This window comes from Agelaius phoeniceus, chromosome 1, assembly GCF_051311805.1.
Source record: "Agelaius phoeniceus isolate bAgePho1 chromosome 1, bAgePho1.hap1, whole genome shotgun sequence".
Classification (NCBI taxonomy): Eukaryota; Metazoa; Chordata; class Aves; order Passeriformes; family Icteridae; genus Agelaius; species Agelaius phoeniceus.
Window position 1 is genome coordinate 137,399,952 of NC_135265.1, and position 18,054 is coordinate 137,418,005.

The 18,054-nt window shown below is 39.9% G+C and overlaps 1 protein-coding gene across 3 annotated transcripts in view; it reads right to left on the reverse strand.

The window, feature by feature from the left end:
• Nucleotides 1-18,054, reverse strand: part of DEPTOR (DEP domain containing MTOR interacting protein) — a 78,979-nt gene that overhangs the window by 45,437 nt on the left and 15,488 nt on the right. For all 3 annotated transcript variants that reach the window (XM_054647987.2, XM_054647994.2, XM_077188329.1), the window contains 3 exons: nucleotides 7,868-8,046; nucleotides 5,767-5,890; nucleotides 4-182 (listed from right to left, as the gene is read on the reverse strand). In XM_054647987.2, coding sequence (XP_054503962.1) covers nucleotides 4-182; nucleotides 5,767-5,890; nucleotides 7,868-8,046 — 482 coding nt within the window. The remainder of the gene's footprint in view (nucleotides 1-3; nucleotides 183-5,766; nucleotides 5,891-7,867; nucleotides 8,047-18,054) is intronic.

The window sequence follows — 18,054 nt, forward strand, 5'->3', positions numbered from 1 at the left end:
CACCGTGCTGGATGATGCCGTGCTCCAGCAGCCTGCGCCCGAGCTGCTCGGCCTCGCTGCGCGTCGCCGCCTCGCCCTCCTGCACCAGCCACTCCACGAACTCCGACGCCACAAAGCTCCGCTCGTACTTCACTCCTTCCTCTTCCCTGGCTTGCAGAAGGCTGTTTTCAGAGCTCATCAGCCTGGTATGGTGAGGGGGAAAATTGGTTCTTCAGAAAAGCAGTTCCAGATCTATTCTGGCAAATCTCATTTATATCAAGCAATGCATATGAAGCTTTCACTGACTTACTAAATCTTTCCTCAAGCTATCAATCTACTTAGGAAGTGAATGAAATCTGCTTAGTAAAGAAATTTACACTTAATATCCCTGTGTGAAGTTAATGCTTTCTTGTTTTTTTCCCCTAAAAGAAAATTAGTTTGGGTTTTGCGTTTCCCTATTTTGTGTTTAACATTCTCTAAGAGTTACTGCATAATCAGCTTTGAAAAAAAAAAAAAAATTAGCCTAAAAGCACCAGAATGTAACTAATGTGTTCAAAGCTTCTTAATTAATATTTACAGTTAGGAGGACTATGCCCCAAAGTCATTTAGATGACTTTGAAAATTCTCACCATAAGCTCTAAAACAGCTGCAGAAAAATTCAAGAGAAGGAAAAAAGGTAGTTCTGTGGATTGGGGGTGGATAAATATTGTGCATCCAACATTTGATGATGCAGCTGCAGTCAGCGAGTTGCACATGAACCTGAATGCATTTTAACATCTGAGGCTCACAGTTGTCTGTGCCCCAGCTGGCTCTGTGTAACACCAGTCAGAGGAACATCATGGGATGTCCCAAAATCTCCTAGCAACTGGCATGTGAGTAGCTGAAGGATATTAATAAAACTCTTCTCTATTCAAGATACCTATGCAAATGACACAGTCCTTAAAAAAAAAAAAAAAAAAAGCCTCAATATTTTGTTAATGCAAAAAGCAGTTTTAAAGAAGAAATGAGAATAATTTCTTTGTAATACAGAATTCCACTTTTTGGGGAGAGACTGAGCACCACAGTATCCTTATTAACCTAATATTTTTCATAACTATATTGTTTATTGTAGGCTAATAATAGGACTAGTGGTAAGACTTTCAGAGTAATAGTTCAAGAACGGTTCTTTCCATGTAAGAGTAACAGGTCCCCTCCCTTCAACAACTATTTTGAAATAAGGGCACATCTGAACTACAACAGTCATATTCTGGAAGTGCTGAATCTTTGCCCTTCTGATGAAGGAATTGAAATTCAAGTAAATCCATACATGAGCCATCTGCTTCTTAAACTGACAGCATATCCAGAGATTATAGAATATAACTTCATCTCCTTTGGAAAGCATCAGAAAAATCTGTGCCATAGGAACACAGAGAGAAGTTTCATTTGAAGTTACAGTGAAGAGGTTTGACATGGTCCGACCTCTGTTATTTCATCTAAAAGACTCTTCTCTTGACTTGAATGAGCACTAACCTGAGGCCTGAACCTACAGGATCTGACCACCAGGTAGCAGATCATCAAACCAGGCCAAGGCTGCTCAGCCACAGCTGTGGGTCAGTGGCAGCACAAGGAGCTGCTCGTTTGGATGGTGTGTCATTGCCAGCACCTCTGAGCTGAGTAAGAACTGAGAAAGCCACATTCGCTGAAAACAACGTATTGACTCCAGAATTCTTGTAGAGATTCATTATGTTTTAATATTTTAATTTACAAGCATTTTTTCCCACACCATTTTGTCCCACACTCACCACATCTAATACAGACCTACTATGCTCTAAGGGACTATCTTTAAATGTTTCTCATTCACCAGGCTTTTCCCCCCACAGGAAAGAAATGGAAACCCAAGGCTTGTGTCTTTTTGTACCATCTGCTGCATGGCTACCCAGAACTGGCTACCCAGAACTGGTTACCCAGGCTCTGCAGGCACCAAATAAAAAATCCTTAGGATTACGTTAATTGTTCTTTGATGAGACTATAATTAGTTGGCTGCCTCATTGAAATCACAGATAGAAAGGTCCTTGAAAAGGCAGTGCTAATGGTTAGATTTTTACAGAGACACAAAAGAAATCTGGAAAAATATCAAGTGGAAAAACACTCAGTTTGACATTTCACACCCTTCTGCATAAGCCCAGAATAGCACTGCAAAGGATTTGGACTTGTGAACAAACAGACACGACAAATTGCCAGTTTAAGAAGCCCAGACATAGCAATCCATGGACTTACGTCACTCACTGAAGTAAATCACTGTAAGTCCATGGCTGTCAACAAAGCTGTACCAATTTACATCAATCAAAAGCCTGGCCTTTCATTAGGCAGAACTGGAAACTTCCTTTTACTCTTCCATTTTCTCCTTGTTCCAAAAAAACATGAGGCTGTTAATGCCAAAATGTATTATTTGCTAAAACTGGTGTTGTCCTGCATTAAAGGAATGTATTTATCCAAACACCAACATTCAAACTCCTTTTCAAAAGAAATCTTTAACCTTGTTTTTATCAAAATAACTACACCAGAGGATAAAAGCAACTCAACCACTGATGAGTTAAACTGAAAGTGATTCCAAGAATGCAGTCTCAAAATTATCTGAAAGATTTCCTGAAATTAAAACCATAAATCTGCACTTCTTTCACTGTGAAATCTGATTCAAAAATTTCAGTTGATGTCAGCATCATGAAATGACTTATAGCTCCTGTACATGACTGCACCAGAAACAACAATCTTGTGTGTCTGACCAAACCCTACTGAGAATTGCAAACATCATAAAAATAAGATGCCTGCAACAACTTGATTTGTTTTTTAAGCTACAAAAGGTCCATGCTGGATTTATAAAAGATTTGCAGGGAGAGTTTTGTTGAACAGGAAACATGTTTATCTGATTCAACCTATCTGGGCAGTCCTGTAGAGCTTGAAAGCTGACACCAACCTTAGATCTTATAAACTATTCAACTATTTCAGACAAGACTATAGGAAATCCAGCAGTTTTCATCTCTAGTTATAAACCTGAACCTCAAAGCTTACTCACAGACAGGATTAGCAAAGTTTGCAACGATGTGCAGGGAATCTGAACTGGTTCATGATTTTCAGCGCAAATAAATGGAGAATACAATCAGAGACTGATTTTAAATCTTCCAATCCCACAAGTACAGCCGCTGAGGATGCCCACAGTGGGTGAAGGGGGTCATGCACAAGAAAGGAGAGTTCAGGTTCCAAGGTCATGCAGAAGAGAGATGGGAACGGGAGCTCCTCAGCAGAGGGACAGTCCTGATGTTCCCATGTCCCAGGGCAGAGAACAAGGCATTTACCCAAAACAGCTGTCTGAAGGTAAAGAACCTGCCTAAGACATCCATGCATCAACCTGTTGATCCTCCTAAAGCATTTGGTTCATTTTACCCACTGAGGGTACAAATTTGCATGGACTGGTGTTGGGTAATGTCTGCAATTTTGGCAAGCACAAACTACTTTGGCTTCTGAGCCTAGTGGTAGTCCAGCCCCAATCAGAGAGTGGAAAAGAGCAGAAAATAATTATAATGTCTATCTTAAATTAGCAAAGCCTAGTGAAGATCAACAAACTCTACAAAATTAGACACAGATTTTCAAAATGTGTTGGATTTGGACAGATTTCCTTTGGCATAGCTGCATTTCTCTTGCAATCAGGCCCATAGGCATTTTGATAAACAAGTTGAATGTGCTGGTAAATGACTTAATTCGTTTGTGCACGAATACTTTTCTCTGGTTGCTGCCATTTAGTAATTATTTTAATAGCACTGAATTAATATTTTCTTTCTCAAGACAATCAGCAAACTGATACAACAGATATATTACACAATCACACATTTCACTGCAGAGCTCTTCCTGACTTTCAGCATTAGATTTTGAGTTCAAAGTGTATCCAGTGAAATTGTGGTGTTGCTAATAAAGGTGCATAGGCAAGGGAACTAACAAAATCTGAAATCTCTGTACAGAGGATTTGCTAAAATAAACAAAGTGAAGCCCATATAGCCCAAGTATGCCTTCTTATCTCCCATGAATACAAAATACTTCCGATGATCCATGGAGAATTGTGACTACCTTTGACTGTCACATACTGGTTTTGAAATGAGAGGTATTTTTAATTTATACTATATTTAGCACTATATTTAGGGCTGTTTTTAAAAGTTTCTGAACCCTTCAAATACGTTGCCTAGGAGCAAGCACCTCACAAGGATGCAGTTATATTCAGATACAGGTGCCAAGATAGGAACACTCTCTACAGTTATGAATGTTTTTCTTCTACTACAGAGTTAGACAAACTGGATCACAGACATTGGTTTGGGGATATTTCTCCATTCAGAGAAATGGTGATGGAAGCAGACACTATTAGAACAGAGTTCTTTCTACTATGGCTCCTTTCATGCACAAGACTGACACTAGCCTTGCCAACAATATATTATTTTTCTTATGGATAATTAAAACAGAAATATAGACTAAAAAAAGAACTGTATACACTCTAATCTGCTTTTCAGACTATGGGTCAGGCTTGTAGATGCTACATGTTTACTGAGTCTAAAGAGCAAATGCTGTGCTTAGTAAGACACAGAAGAGTTTGAAGGTAGCTGATTCATCTCACCTGTCCCAGTGCATAGAATGGGGGATTTTCTCCAGTGATGCATTTTCTTCTGTCTTGTACAATTTATTACATTTTCCCTTTAAATAGTCACAGTCACTGTGTCTAGGGGAATTTTATATGATGGGTGTAACAAAAGGAGTGGCATTTACAACTATTTGTTTATATTTTGGGTTCACTGTTCTTTCACCAAACTGATCTTTAGAGCCAGCTAACCTTGAAAATAATATTTATTATCAGCTTTTAAACTTGTGCGCTTCCTGAGTTCTTTCTTAGAAGGAAACAAATTTCCTTCATCGAGAAAACACAGCATCTCTCCTGGCTGCTGCACGCTTCTGCTCCAAGCAAGCAGAAGAGTGGGTGGTATTCAGTCTAGAGCAATACTTCAAGCTTTTTGGTAAATAACACATCACAACTTTTGCATTAATTTGTAGCATATGCCAATATCCATTTTCTTCTCTCTGCTTGAAAGTACCATGTCAAAATCTCTACATCCTGAATAAAAATATCTTTAATATTAGGAAGTATGGTTATGATACCTAGTTACTTGATGGAAGTAATCCAGTGGGATATTTAGTATCTCAGTAAAATAATCTGTTCAAATTAGGTAATCAGATGCTCTTGGTTGGGTTAATGGTTTTTTTGAAATTGCTTTTAACATAACTTTTCTGATGTTGAAACTTTGCAGACTGGAACACTGAAGATTCATCTCAGCTATGATTTAAAAGCATACCTCCCTGTGAAGATATGGAGTCTCCACAGACATATAGCTGCTTGTTCAATAATGTTTTAGGAATTATAATTATGCTTTTACATATAAAATATTTCTGTAATCATTTGAATTGTTTTGACAAATAATTCTGTAATTATTTTTACAGAATAGATTTCAAGGGCTTCAATTCACATTGAATTCTCATATAGGATGTATTTACAATCTGGGGAATCAGATTTTAAACAAAATGCCTCAAGCAAATGTGGTAGAAAAACAAAAGAAAAATAAGAGAGGGAAGGACTCCCAAATGAAGTAATGCAATTTCCCAGACCCATTCCTGCATGCATTGAAAGCCTCTGATGTTTCAAAAATAAATTAACAGGTATCATTTGCCTCACGTGGCACTATTATCAACATATTAGGAATACTGAATGCAACATACTTTTCATAGAGTCTTTGTCCTCTCATGAACACCTTCACCTCATTGTCCAGTGGAAACGTCCCGTCATCTTTCCTGAAGCGGTAGAACAGTTTGACATCCTTGAATTCTTTATGCTCATCACAGACTGAAACATAAAATAATTAAACAAAAAAAAATTCACATACTTGGTAAGTAGCTGAGGATCCATTTAGCAGGTACCACTGCTGAGCTTCAAAGCAAGCATGTGCTGTCTCAGCACACAGCTCTACTCCATTCTAATGAAAGGCTGAAGAAAACATTGAGAGGTAACCAAATTTCTTGGTGAGGGGGAGAAGTGTCCATCAGTTTTGTGAGTATTACTGCAAACATTAAGGGCAAAAAGGCATCCATCCACTTCATACTCAGAAAACATTTTGATGAAAACAGTCTATTGTCTTGTTTGCTTAATGGGCCACCAGAGTAGAATGCCCAATAATTTAAGGTTTGCCAAACTTCTTAAAGTTATTCCTATCAGTTAGCAGTGCTGTAGGAAACCTGAGACTTCCTAAAGTAACAATTAAAACCAAAGCCTTCTGCCTTCTTAAAACTGTCTCAATTGCTCTGCCATGCCAGCTAGCAAATGGTAGGTACAACATGAGCACACCAAGAAATGCCAGATTAGGTTTGTAGAACCACAGCTGATCATGGGCTCTTGCAAATGCAGAACAGAGCCCCATCAAGGGCATAAACCTATGGGAAAGCTATCCCAAGCAAGCTGCTCCTAGCACAGCTGTCAACCCACAAACATGGGGGACCTTCTGCACCACAGAAGCAGGAACTGTCCCTTCACTTGACAGGGCACTTGAAAGAATGTTCTAAACATCCTGCAGAACCTGACAGAACCTCTCTGAATTTATCTGTCCAAGCTCACTTCACAAAGTATTTTATTAGAGTGCAATACATCAACATTTTCAAGAAACACTTGTTCCATTTCTAATATCTAGACACACATGTATAAATAAAATTTCTTCTACAGTTTTCAGTTGGATGGTAGGGTAGAAAATGCTTGAAGGTTGTTAGAGCTTTCAACAAGCATTCAGCAATAAAATATCTATTGCTCAATTAAATTAAGTCACTCAGGCATCCACGCAACTCTTCACTGACATTTTCTCAATAGAGGATTAAATAGACAGATTTGAATACCCTATAATTACTTTATTCTTTAACTATCTACCGTGAGTCCCAGTTTCCATAACAACCTAGAATTTTCATTTAATAGCTGAGCAGAAGCTGTAGAAGTGGCACTCATTCAATATGTGCATTTCTGACTTTAATTAAGGTGTTGTTCATGTACTGCAGACAGCAGCAGCATTGCTGCACATACAGTGACCTCTGCATAAAGTCAACATTCGACTGTTCATAGTCACTCAATTTTCTCTTTAAAAAGAAACAAATGGTACATTTGCCATTCTGAAATGGGTAATACTAAAGGCTTGAAATTGAGGCCTTGGATCTTCTTTGCTCATGTGCTTCCCAGCCTCTTTGTGCCCTAAAAGGCAACTAAATGCTACCAGTGAATTGGAAGTCTTTTCATCAGCATGAATTGTTATTCAAGAAGCTGAAAGGAACAGATCTCAAATAGACAACAAGTTTAGGAGAAAATTAATCAGGGCACAGCCAGACCACTAACTTTCTTGCAGCTGTACCAGCACTAATGTTTGTGCAGCTGCTGTGAGGGCCAGGGCCAGGGAACTAATCCACGTGAGAAAAATGATTTTTTTTTTTTGCTAGCTGATTTTTCAGATGGGTTTTTCAGCTGGAGAACTGTGCTCTTAGGAGCAGGGAAATGAGAGCTGCAGGAAAGGGGGGACACAATCCAGCTGGAGCTGCTCTGGAGACACAACACAGTCTCCAGTAAGTTTCCCCCCACCATGGGGAACATCACTCTTCTTCAGGCTCTGATCTCCTTCAGGACACAGGTGACCTTGCACAGCAGGACAGTTCAAGAAATGCTCCATACCTGGCAGGGAAAGGATCCTACCTGTCCTACACTTGGCTGAAGAGCAGGAGTGGGATTTCCCTTTGTCTCACAGCAGTCAATAAATTGAGCTTAGAACTTTTCAGCAGGTGATACTGCACTTACCATGGTGGATAATGCTGTGATCCAGTAACTTCTGCACCAGTTTAATGGCTGTCTCCCTGTCAGAGGCCTCTTTGTGGTCGATCAGCCAGTCAATCAGCTCTTTGGCAACGAAGCAGTTCGGGTACGTTTTGAGGTGGTGTCGCCGATCCTTGATGACCTTTTCCTCGTGCAGTCGGAGCCTGGGGGTCAAATCACCGTGTAAGGATCATTTGCAAAGAGCCTCTGTGACAGCAAGACTGGGATGAGAGCAGAGCAGTGGCACCCACGCCCCGCTCACAGGATGGGCTTTGCAGGTGTTGGGCAGAAAAGTCACACATCCAGTGCTGGCATCTCACAACCAGGGAACCCATAGCACCCATTTGTTACAACTTTAAACCCCATAATTGGAAAAACTTGTTTTCTGCTCAGTGGAAAATTTAAAAAGCTCAAGAACAGCACAGCATATTAACTCCATTAAAATACTTCCCGTAGGTCAATTAAACTGTCAATAATTTGGAATTAATTTTCCCACATTACCACTAATGTGTTCCATATTATTTCATAGTATTGCTGCTGTAGATTTTTTTAAATCTCATTAGTTTTCGCAGCTGTAGCTTCTTGCTTGGTTGCATAACTGCATTTTGCCTCCAACTGCACGAGGATAGCACTTGTGATTTAAAATTCAGGTGTGAAGCTGCTCCAACACAGTGTAATCTATCATTAAAAAGTTGCCTTCTACTCCAAATAAAGGAAACTGATTTCTCGCTTAGGCATGTGTTGACAAATGCTCTCTGCAAAATCTCCCTCATCATCCTGAAAGCAAGTTGGTCCAGACGCTTGGGTCAGAATGCAAGATCCTGATTAAAGTAATACCATGAAGTTTTAGGGTTCTGCATCTTTATGTTTTGTCATTTTTTTCCAAATAAACAAAATAAGGAACATTAGCAATAGATTAGGAGATAGAAATTTTAAACTTGTTTGAAGTTTTATGCTTTCTTGTTCCATTTTAATGAACCAAATCAGAAAATCTGGTTTTGTAATGCCTATACGACAGTTCTGAGGAAATGCAGAAACAACAATGCTTGGGCTCCTATCAAAACCAGAAACATTGCTCTTCATTTCCAAGTGGCCAGGGCCCTACCTTGTAAACACTCTTGCTGGCTGCAGAGTCCTGACTAATGCTGTAATAACTCTAGGAGGTACAAGGGTAATAGCACAGAAAGGTGTTGGCATGAGCCTCAAGAAGCACAGAGCAGCAGTATGAGAAATTTTCCTCTCAGTGAAATTCCAGTATGAAACAATAATTTCTCTTTAAAATCATAAAAAGGGAAAATATTTGGCTGAAATCAATGAAGGAAATTTATTAGGGCATCAGACAAGATTTATGTGGGTTTCTACCTAAAAATAGTAGCAAAGCAATGCTTTGTTCTGCAGCATTTAGCTTTGAAGTACACTGGAATTGCCAATCTGGGATGTAAATTCAAAGCCAGATTTGCAAACATCATTTAAAAAAAGCAAGACTTTTATATTAAAAATACTGATAAATCAGATTAGTATTCTGGAAAGAAATGCTGATAAATATCCCACAGATTGTGAAATTCTCTGAGCTAAAATACTTTTGCTTAAAGCATATTTTCCAGATGTGCTTTAACAACTGTCACTATGCTTAGAAAGAAAAGCATTCACAGTTTTAATTATAAAACATGCAATTATCAGTATGTCTGATGGAGCTTTACAATTAAAATACATTCCAGGTTCTGTTAATGTTCATCTGGTCTTATGTCACACAATAACCTGCAAGAACAAAACTAGAAAAAGAGTGTATCACACAAAGGCAGAGAGCCCAATCCAGCTTTCAGTCAGCAGTGTAAGTCTGAATGGATGGAGCTCATCTGGCAGAAGAGGAAAAATCCCTTCTACAAAATTCTTTGTCCGCATGTTGCATAGGAGCACAGGACTGGTCTGACATTTCACAAACATACCAGTAGTCAAGAGCCCCAGAAATGAGCGTTTATGTCTTAAATTCCAGCTGCAGGCTCTCCTGCAGTTGGTGGGCTTATAAGTATTTCAATTCCTCTGTCATGTCAAAAGACACAGGTTCCCACTACAATCTTTTGCCTCACTCAGAAAAAGGGTCCCTCTCTACACCTTTTTGTTTATATTTATAAAACTCATAGGCATTTCATTATCTGAATTATTTCCACTCTCTTGCTAAAGTGGATCCAAATTTGCTAAGAGGATACAAAATCATTAATCAAAGAAAACATGACCACATAACCCTTAACAAACCTGAATTTCCACATGAATGTGTGAATTTCTTCTGCAGTCTATGACAATTATGTCCATACTGACTTATGTCCAGGCTTATTTATTTGGAATAACACAAAAGGAATCCAGATTTCCTCTCTGGTGGCGTACGCTGTTCTCTTTGTCAAGGCTCCCTCACCTCTGCAAATCTGCTAAAAATCAAACTCTATGGAGGAGAAGTAGCTCAATAAATTGACACTGTACATAGTTTAAATTACAAATATAGAAGCCTCAGGTAAAGTTATTGAGTATATATTGCAGTGTGCTAATCAAAGGTTCAAGCAGGAATTCAAAAAATGTGTCTGTGCTCAGAGGTATTTTTCAGAAGCCAAGTCAAATGGAATAAAAAGGAATAAAATGTACCAGTGCATACAATTATACACTGGAACCAATACTCAAGTGAAGTGGTAAATTCTTTATCCCTTGGCACTGAGAAGCAGGCTTCTCACCCAAAGTCCTTGATGTTTTCCCTTTAAGTAATGTTAATCACTTTATGTCAGCTAGTCTGCATGATGACTGGAAAACACCTAACTTAGCATCAAACACATTTTTCTCACTAGAAGAAGTTTTTTCTCAAGAGCTGTTCAAGAGAGTTAGCTGACTGACAAACCCTGACCAGTTTGAGAGGAGAAGGGGGAGAAGACAGGCAAACAACAAGGGGTGATAGGGGGACACCTTCATTCAACAAACCTTTGGAATACTGACCCACTTTCTGCAGCTTAATAGCTTAACACCAGAAACCAATTTTGTGTGTACCATTACCTCACCCATATATAATTCCATATATTATTCAAGATCACCTGCCAGATTTTGCATGTGAGGCCACAGTCTGCCCTACCTGAGGAAAACATTGTGAGTGAGATCCAGAGCATTTGAGCAATTGCCTGTGAAGCTCAACAGGCATATGCAAGCCTTTAATATTTACAAATTTATATCCATGGCCCTTACTCATGCTTACAACAAATAAAGGCTGTATTTGCAAGCATGCATGCCAGAATAGTTTTCTTAGGGGCTTGTCTAAACAGGATTTGCTCCTAACTGACAATATGTAAGGAGTCTTGCTGCAAACAGAAGTGTCTTCCTCCTACATAGCATGGAACAAGGTAACTTGGAACACACTGCTCCTGCTTTGCAGTAAATGTGTTCAGAGCTTTCTGGAACAATGTTATTTGTTCAGATGCCATTAGGCAGTTTCATGATAATGGAAACATCTAAATTTTTGCCCAGAAGTGAAGAATGATGCACTAACTTGGGATGAAATTGCTCTTGCAGCTACATGAAACTTGCATTTTGGCTTTCACCAATGGGGGCATTTTTATTTCCACAGGGGCATTATGCATTCTGAAGTTCCTTGTCTCTTTTCTGAACCAGTGGGGAAGGATTTATGAAACAGTGCCTGCACAATTAGCTTTCCAACCCCAGAAAAGGCCAACATGCTGGATGAATACATATCATTAACTGAACCACAGTCCAAATATCTCACCCAGCTACTTCCCTCTTTGAAGTCTAGCAGTTTGTGCTTGGCTAACATAGATCTTACAATGCATTATCCAATCTTGAGTTCTACAAGTGAGAAAAAACCCAAAAACCTCCTGCTCTTCCAGGTAATTTTATGAATAATTAATCTGCCAGTTCCGACATCCTATATAGTCCCTATGCTTATCCGAGCAGGGCTCAAAAAATGTGCAAGGAACAGGTCCCTGACACTCGAAATAAACAACATGGTATGGATACTTTCATAATGTGCTCCACCCTTTCACCTCTTTTAGCCTTCCTGAGACAATCACACACATGAAATGCACATATAATAGAACCATAGAATTGCAGAACACACAAACAGTTTGGGCTGAAAAGGACCTTTGAAGGTCATCTAGTCCAACATGAGCAGGGACATCTTCCATTATATCAACTTGCTCAGAACCCCTCTACACTGACCTTGAATGTTTCCAGGGATCTGCCACCTCTCTGGGCAACCTGTTCCAGGATTTCACCACCCTCATTAAGAAAAATTTCTTCCTTATATCTAGTCTGAATTTACCTCTTCTAATTTAAACCATTACCCCTGTCCTATTGCAACAAGCCCTACTAAAAAGTTGGTCTTCTTCTCAGCCCCTTTTAAATATTGAAAGGCCACAATAAGGTCTCTTCCCCAGGCTGCACAGCCCCAACACTCTCAGTCTGTATTTCTGTTTTTACAATGGGTGCTCTATCTCTCTAATCATCTTCAGGGTTCTTCTCTAGACCTGCTCCAACAGGTCCATGTCCTTCCTGTGCTGAGGACCCCACAGCTGGACACAGCACTCCAGGTGGGGTCCCACCAGAAGGGAGTAGAGGGCAAAACCAATTCCCTCAAACTGCTGTCCGCAATGCTTTGGATAAAACAATGTGTTTTTTAATGGAAGAACAAAACACCAGTCAGGAGATCACTTAAAATAGAAATCCCTATCAGAATTTACTAATTATTGAACAATTCACACTGATGATGTAATTAGTCACAGCACAAAGCACGTCCTGCCTCAGCATGCTCAACTGCTGCTGAGGAGTTCTGGCATGCTCATGTGCCACTGCTCACGTGTTACTGCTCGTGTGTTACACCTTGCATAGCACCCTTGGCTGCAGTGACTATCCCAGACTGAGCACTGCCAGGCAGCATTCATTGAACTACTACAATTTTAACAAATTTGGGTAAACTGAACAAAACTGTATTAGATCCCTTGAAAATTAGCAGCTATATGCAGAGAGGCAAAGCCCCGCACGTGGTTTCTGCCATCTTAAAATTCTTTCATACGTTTCATGTATATATGAAACTTCTGTAAGAGAAGGATTTACTTATTTCCAAGGAAAACTAGTCATGATGTCCTTTGTGAGAAACACACATGGACAAAAGAAGCATCTTGCCAAAGATCAGGACAGTTCATGGTGGCCAAAGAGCACAGATTTTTCACACCTCTTCTCAAAGGACATCCTACGTCCTCCACTGGTAGGTAGAATTGCCCCTTTCTGTTTGAAATAGAACAGTTTTGTATCCTCCCAGAGGTCACAAAGTTTGGTGTTTCTAACATAAGCATATGACCTGTCGACGGGATGGTAGACAGGCATCTTACTAAAAAATCACATTTTCCAAAGCGTCTCAGTGACTTAGAAGCAGAAGTCCCTGAACTTCAAAACTTACAAGTCAGTTACACACCTGATTCTTTACAAAATAAATGAGTATAAGGTGGCATTTGTGTATATATACACACCCAGGAGAAAACTACTTAAAATGTCCTTTATACTAAACTTTTGCCTTTGCACTGTCAGCAAAAAAATAAAATAGGTCAGTGAGGATATGAACTTTGTACACAGAAGCAATCCTGAAGGTACTCTGTGAATGCAGTGTGTGTTGCTGGGACAAGCATTTCCAGCTGGGCTTGCCAAGTCTCAGCTGAAGTGTCAGCGTTTCCCTGCTGCCTGTTCCTCTTTCTATTTATGCTTCAGCTCTGCAATCACTTCATTCTGTTACTTGATATTCACAGGAGCTAAATTACCCTTTAAAACATGGGGTCTTACTGGAAATAGGATGAAGATATTTCTGGTTTTGGTAGCTGTAGCAGAGCAGGAATTCTGCCATTTCAAATACATTTAGAAAGAGTGTTTTCAGAGCAGCTCCTGATAGCAGTTCACATCACTGTGATAACCTCCCCTTTTTTGCCCACAGCCATGTATGCAGTCAAAGTGAGAAGATGCCAGAACACAGAGCCATAAACCATCTCTTGGTGCACTGCAGAGGAAATCCCAAAGCTTCCAAAGACATGACAGTTCACCAGTGTCCCTGTGGCTTTAAATAAAATATCGTGTCTGCCTCTTTTATGAAGTCTTTTTTAATACATTTAGAAAGTACTAAGGCCACTAAGCCTGCAACCAAAGGTGCACAAGGACATCCCCAATGTTCATAATATCTTACTAACACTGTCAGGGATCAAAGCAAACTCTGGGGAACAGACACAGGCATTGCTCAGGGTCTGGGATGAAATCAACATGATGTCTCTCAGAGACTCTCTTTCAGCCCACAAATTCAGGCCAGAAATTCAGAGCCACAGCCTTCAGAGTACCCCAGACTGCAGAAGAAATTAAATCTGTGTATTTGTATTGATCTGTCATAAAACTAGAGATCCCTTGTAAAACCTACAGAAGCTGTGAAGTGACTAATCTCCCTGCCTGCCAAGCCATTTCACTTGCATTTCACTTTAAAGCAAAATGTGTTCAAACATTAATATTACATCTAACTGCCTGTGCACTTGAACCTTGAGAGAAAGTCTTGCTGGAAAGCATAAAACTGGGGTTTATAAATAGGAAAACACAGAATACAGGCAATTTTTTTTTCACCTGCCCCTAGTCTTACTAGGAAAGCAGAAGACTGCCTGTCTCAGTCAGGCTGCTCACTTTTGGGGCTGAAGCTGTCACAACTCAGCAAATCACAGCCCTCCCTCTCTAAATGGAAGTCAGACATAATTGTGCTTCTCACTCAGTTATGGATGAGCTGGGATGCACCACAGGACAAATGTATGCAGGCCAAACTCTCTGGGATACTACTGTGTGGATGGATCCCCAAAAGAACTGAAGTACTTTTCACTCAAAACCAAGCCATCTTTGCTAATATCAATCAACTAGGTTTTGCATCCACATTAATTTTCTGTGTCTCCATTGCATGGATATTCTTAGGCTTATTAAATCAATGTGTACTGTGAGAATTAATTTTTGCAAGGATATTTTCCCAAATCTAAACTGAAGTCCACCAAAATTTCAAAGTACAGACCAGAAACCATAGCAGAACTGTTATTATCCTATGACTGGATTAACATGGTAATAAGCTCACCAGCTTTTGTTGACTTATGCAAAAATACCTCTCAATAAAGGAATTATTTTATGGATAGCAAACTCAGGAAGATGCAGTGAGGTCTCAAGGGAGGCCACTGAAAATCAATTAAATTTGTGTCAGGGAATGCAGGCCTGTTATCTCAGTAACATGGCTGGAAAAAGAGAATGTTCCTTTGAAGTGCTAAATGGGCTAAACAGGGAAAATACAGGTCAGAGAGCCCAAATCCTACTGCTACAGATATCTCTTCTAGCACTGCCATTCAGGAACCTGGAGAGACAGACCAGCAGCTGGGAAAGAGGATGCTCAGCTACAGGCCTGCATCACTGGAGTCAACAGGAGGGGTTCCCCAAGGACACAAACAGATGTGGGTCCAGAAAGCCCTGCTGTGTGACAACTCCTCTCCTGGATGCACCTGGCATGCCATGGAGGTAGGGGAACCAAAAAAGTTACAGGCTGAGGTCCCTTGTGCAGCAAGGCTGACACCTCTTTTAGCCAGAGGGCAAAGCTGACTTTAACCTTGGTAGGCACTTGCACTGTGTGCAGCAAGTTTCAGAGCACCTGCAAAACAGGAACACCCATCTCTCAGCACGTCTGGGGAAGAGCAAATCTGTAATGCCCAGAATGCAGCACAGTACTGAAGAAGCCTGGAGTGCAAACAGCAAAAGGGGTTGCCATGTGCCAGAGATAAACCCATAAATCCATGGGAGAACTGAAATCAGTCAAGTGCCTAATCTTGAGCGCAGTTTGGTATTTCTCCCACCCTGTCAATAAATGACAAATAGTTTTGCTGGGACATTATATGGGTAACTCTGAGCTCAAAGTCCCTCCAGGAATGGCTGCTCTCAGCCTGAGAACCACAGACCTGCAGGAGATTTTCTCCCTGATATTCTGCACTTCTCAGAGGAGCACCAACTGTTTGGACTTCTTTCAGTGGTCCTTGGCAACCCTGCTGAAGGCAAGAATAAAAAACCTGCCTACATCATTAATAAAGTGTCATACTGCAGTAATATCTCAATTGCTTTTCACAATTGTTTTCCATCTCCACACAAAACTCTTATCTAAATACTGTGCTGAATCATGACTGTCATTAAACATAAATATCCAGTAACTAACAGGTAAGATAATGAGTAATAAAATGCTTTGTGTTACGTACAATTGTTAACAAACTTGATTTTGTACTGGGGCTATGACTCAAAATTTTTTTATTCACTTCCAACAAATATGTAGGTCCATCTTGAAATGAATACAGATGCAATATTATTTCAATATACAATATGTTTCATTAAAACCACCAAACTTTGTTTATCTGCCACATTCTAGATTAATAGCTTCCTATCTTTCATGTTTATTATAACTTCATTTCTAGGATTTATTTTTATTTTGAAGGAAGCTGTGACAGCAGTAAGTGTAAAAGTACTCACTAGAAAAGGCACTTTGCATTGAATTTCTTTAAATTTAAAAAAATCTAACATGTTTTGACACTGATACACACTTTTTTACCTCCTCCAGCTCACGACACCACAATATGCAGGATGCTACACTGACCAAAGACATGATTCAAGGGAGTTCTTTCCCCTGTCTTCCAGAAGTCTATTGAAATTCAGTGGTTGACCACTAAACTTTAAAACAAAGCTGGAAAACTGCTGCAGATTTTTAAACACTGAAGGTAATGATCCATTTGACTGGATTGCCTAGAGGCAATTAAATTGTTAGAGGATGACCTTCACAGTTCATAACTAGACATGGAGGAACAGGTAAAACTATAAAATGTAAGGCTGTGCACTAACAACAAAATGCTCTGCTGAAAACTGGGAACTCAGAGTCTAAAAGCAACAGAGTAAGAAATAGCTGAATATGCAGTAGTGAAGCTTTCACTGGGTACAGGCTGAGACCATGCAGAAATCAAGGGCAAGCTCACATTCTACTAACAGAGATGTTCCCAGAGATTATGGGAAATTCAGTTGTTTATGTCATTGTACCTGTTGCTACAGAACATCTCATTTGTGACATCTCATTCAAGAATGATCAGCTCAAAGAGATGCAATGAAGCTCTACTCTGGTATGAGAAATGATGAGCCAGTCTCATGAGCAGAGAGAAAAAGATACTGGATTGGGAGTCTGGCCTTACCTAGACAAAAAGTGAGAAGAGCAGAATTGCTGTCTGTAACATTTCAGGTGAGTTGAAAGCAGAGAGCAAGAAAAGCTATTCAAGTAATGTTGAGGGATCCTAATGCAAGAATTAGACAAAGTTTTGGAGAAAAGATTTCTAAGTCTCACTTAAGGCAAGAATAATAATAATAATTAATATATCAAAGGATTATGTGTTGTAATATTCTTCAGATGACCTTCCAGTCCTGTGGTTTATAATTACATGATTTACACTGCTATCTCCAAACAACCTTGGGAATACTGTAAGGTGGAAAAATATCAGAGGCTGAACTTTGAATGCACTGTACCAGGATTCAGACTTTTTAAAGTCTGGTTCATGTCAGCAGCAAAAAAGGAAAGTTCAAATGATGCCTATATTCAGACACTTGCTGTTTATATCAAAGCTTTTACTACAAGTGTAAATGCAGATATACAGACATTCTTTGTGTGTTTGACAAAGCTCAGTAGCTGTAAGTATGAGAGATGACCCCATTTTGTGAACATGCTTCCTTGTTTTTGCCACAGGGTGTTCCCTGGTTTCCATTTTTACTGTGCAAGCATCCAATAGTCCTTACCTGGCTGATTGGAAGGATGGGGATTTAACTGGCCAGCCAAGACCAAATTAGTGGCATGTTCTCCTCCAGCATCTGAAGGAAACCGTGCAACCTTTGTGGCATACAACTGTGTCAGGACAGAGCTGGGGATGTGCTGTGAGGAAACCCCATCAGCTGGGTAGCAGCATGCATAGACACCAAGGGTCTGCTCTGCTTCATTGCTAAATCAAAGTGTAGAAGCCAGGAGCAGCTGCAATGGCTGAGGATCCTTCTGCCAGCTGCACAGACCAGCTCTGCATTTTACCCTTGGCTGAAGTCTCTACATGTCTGAACTCAGTTAG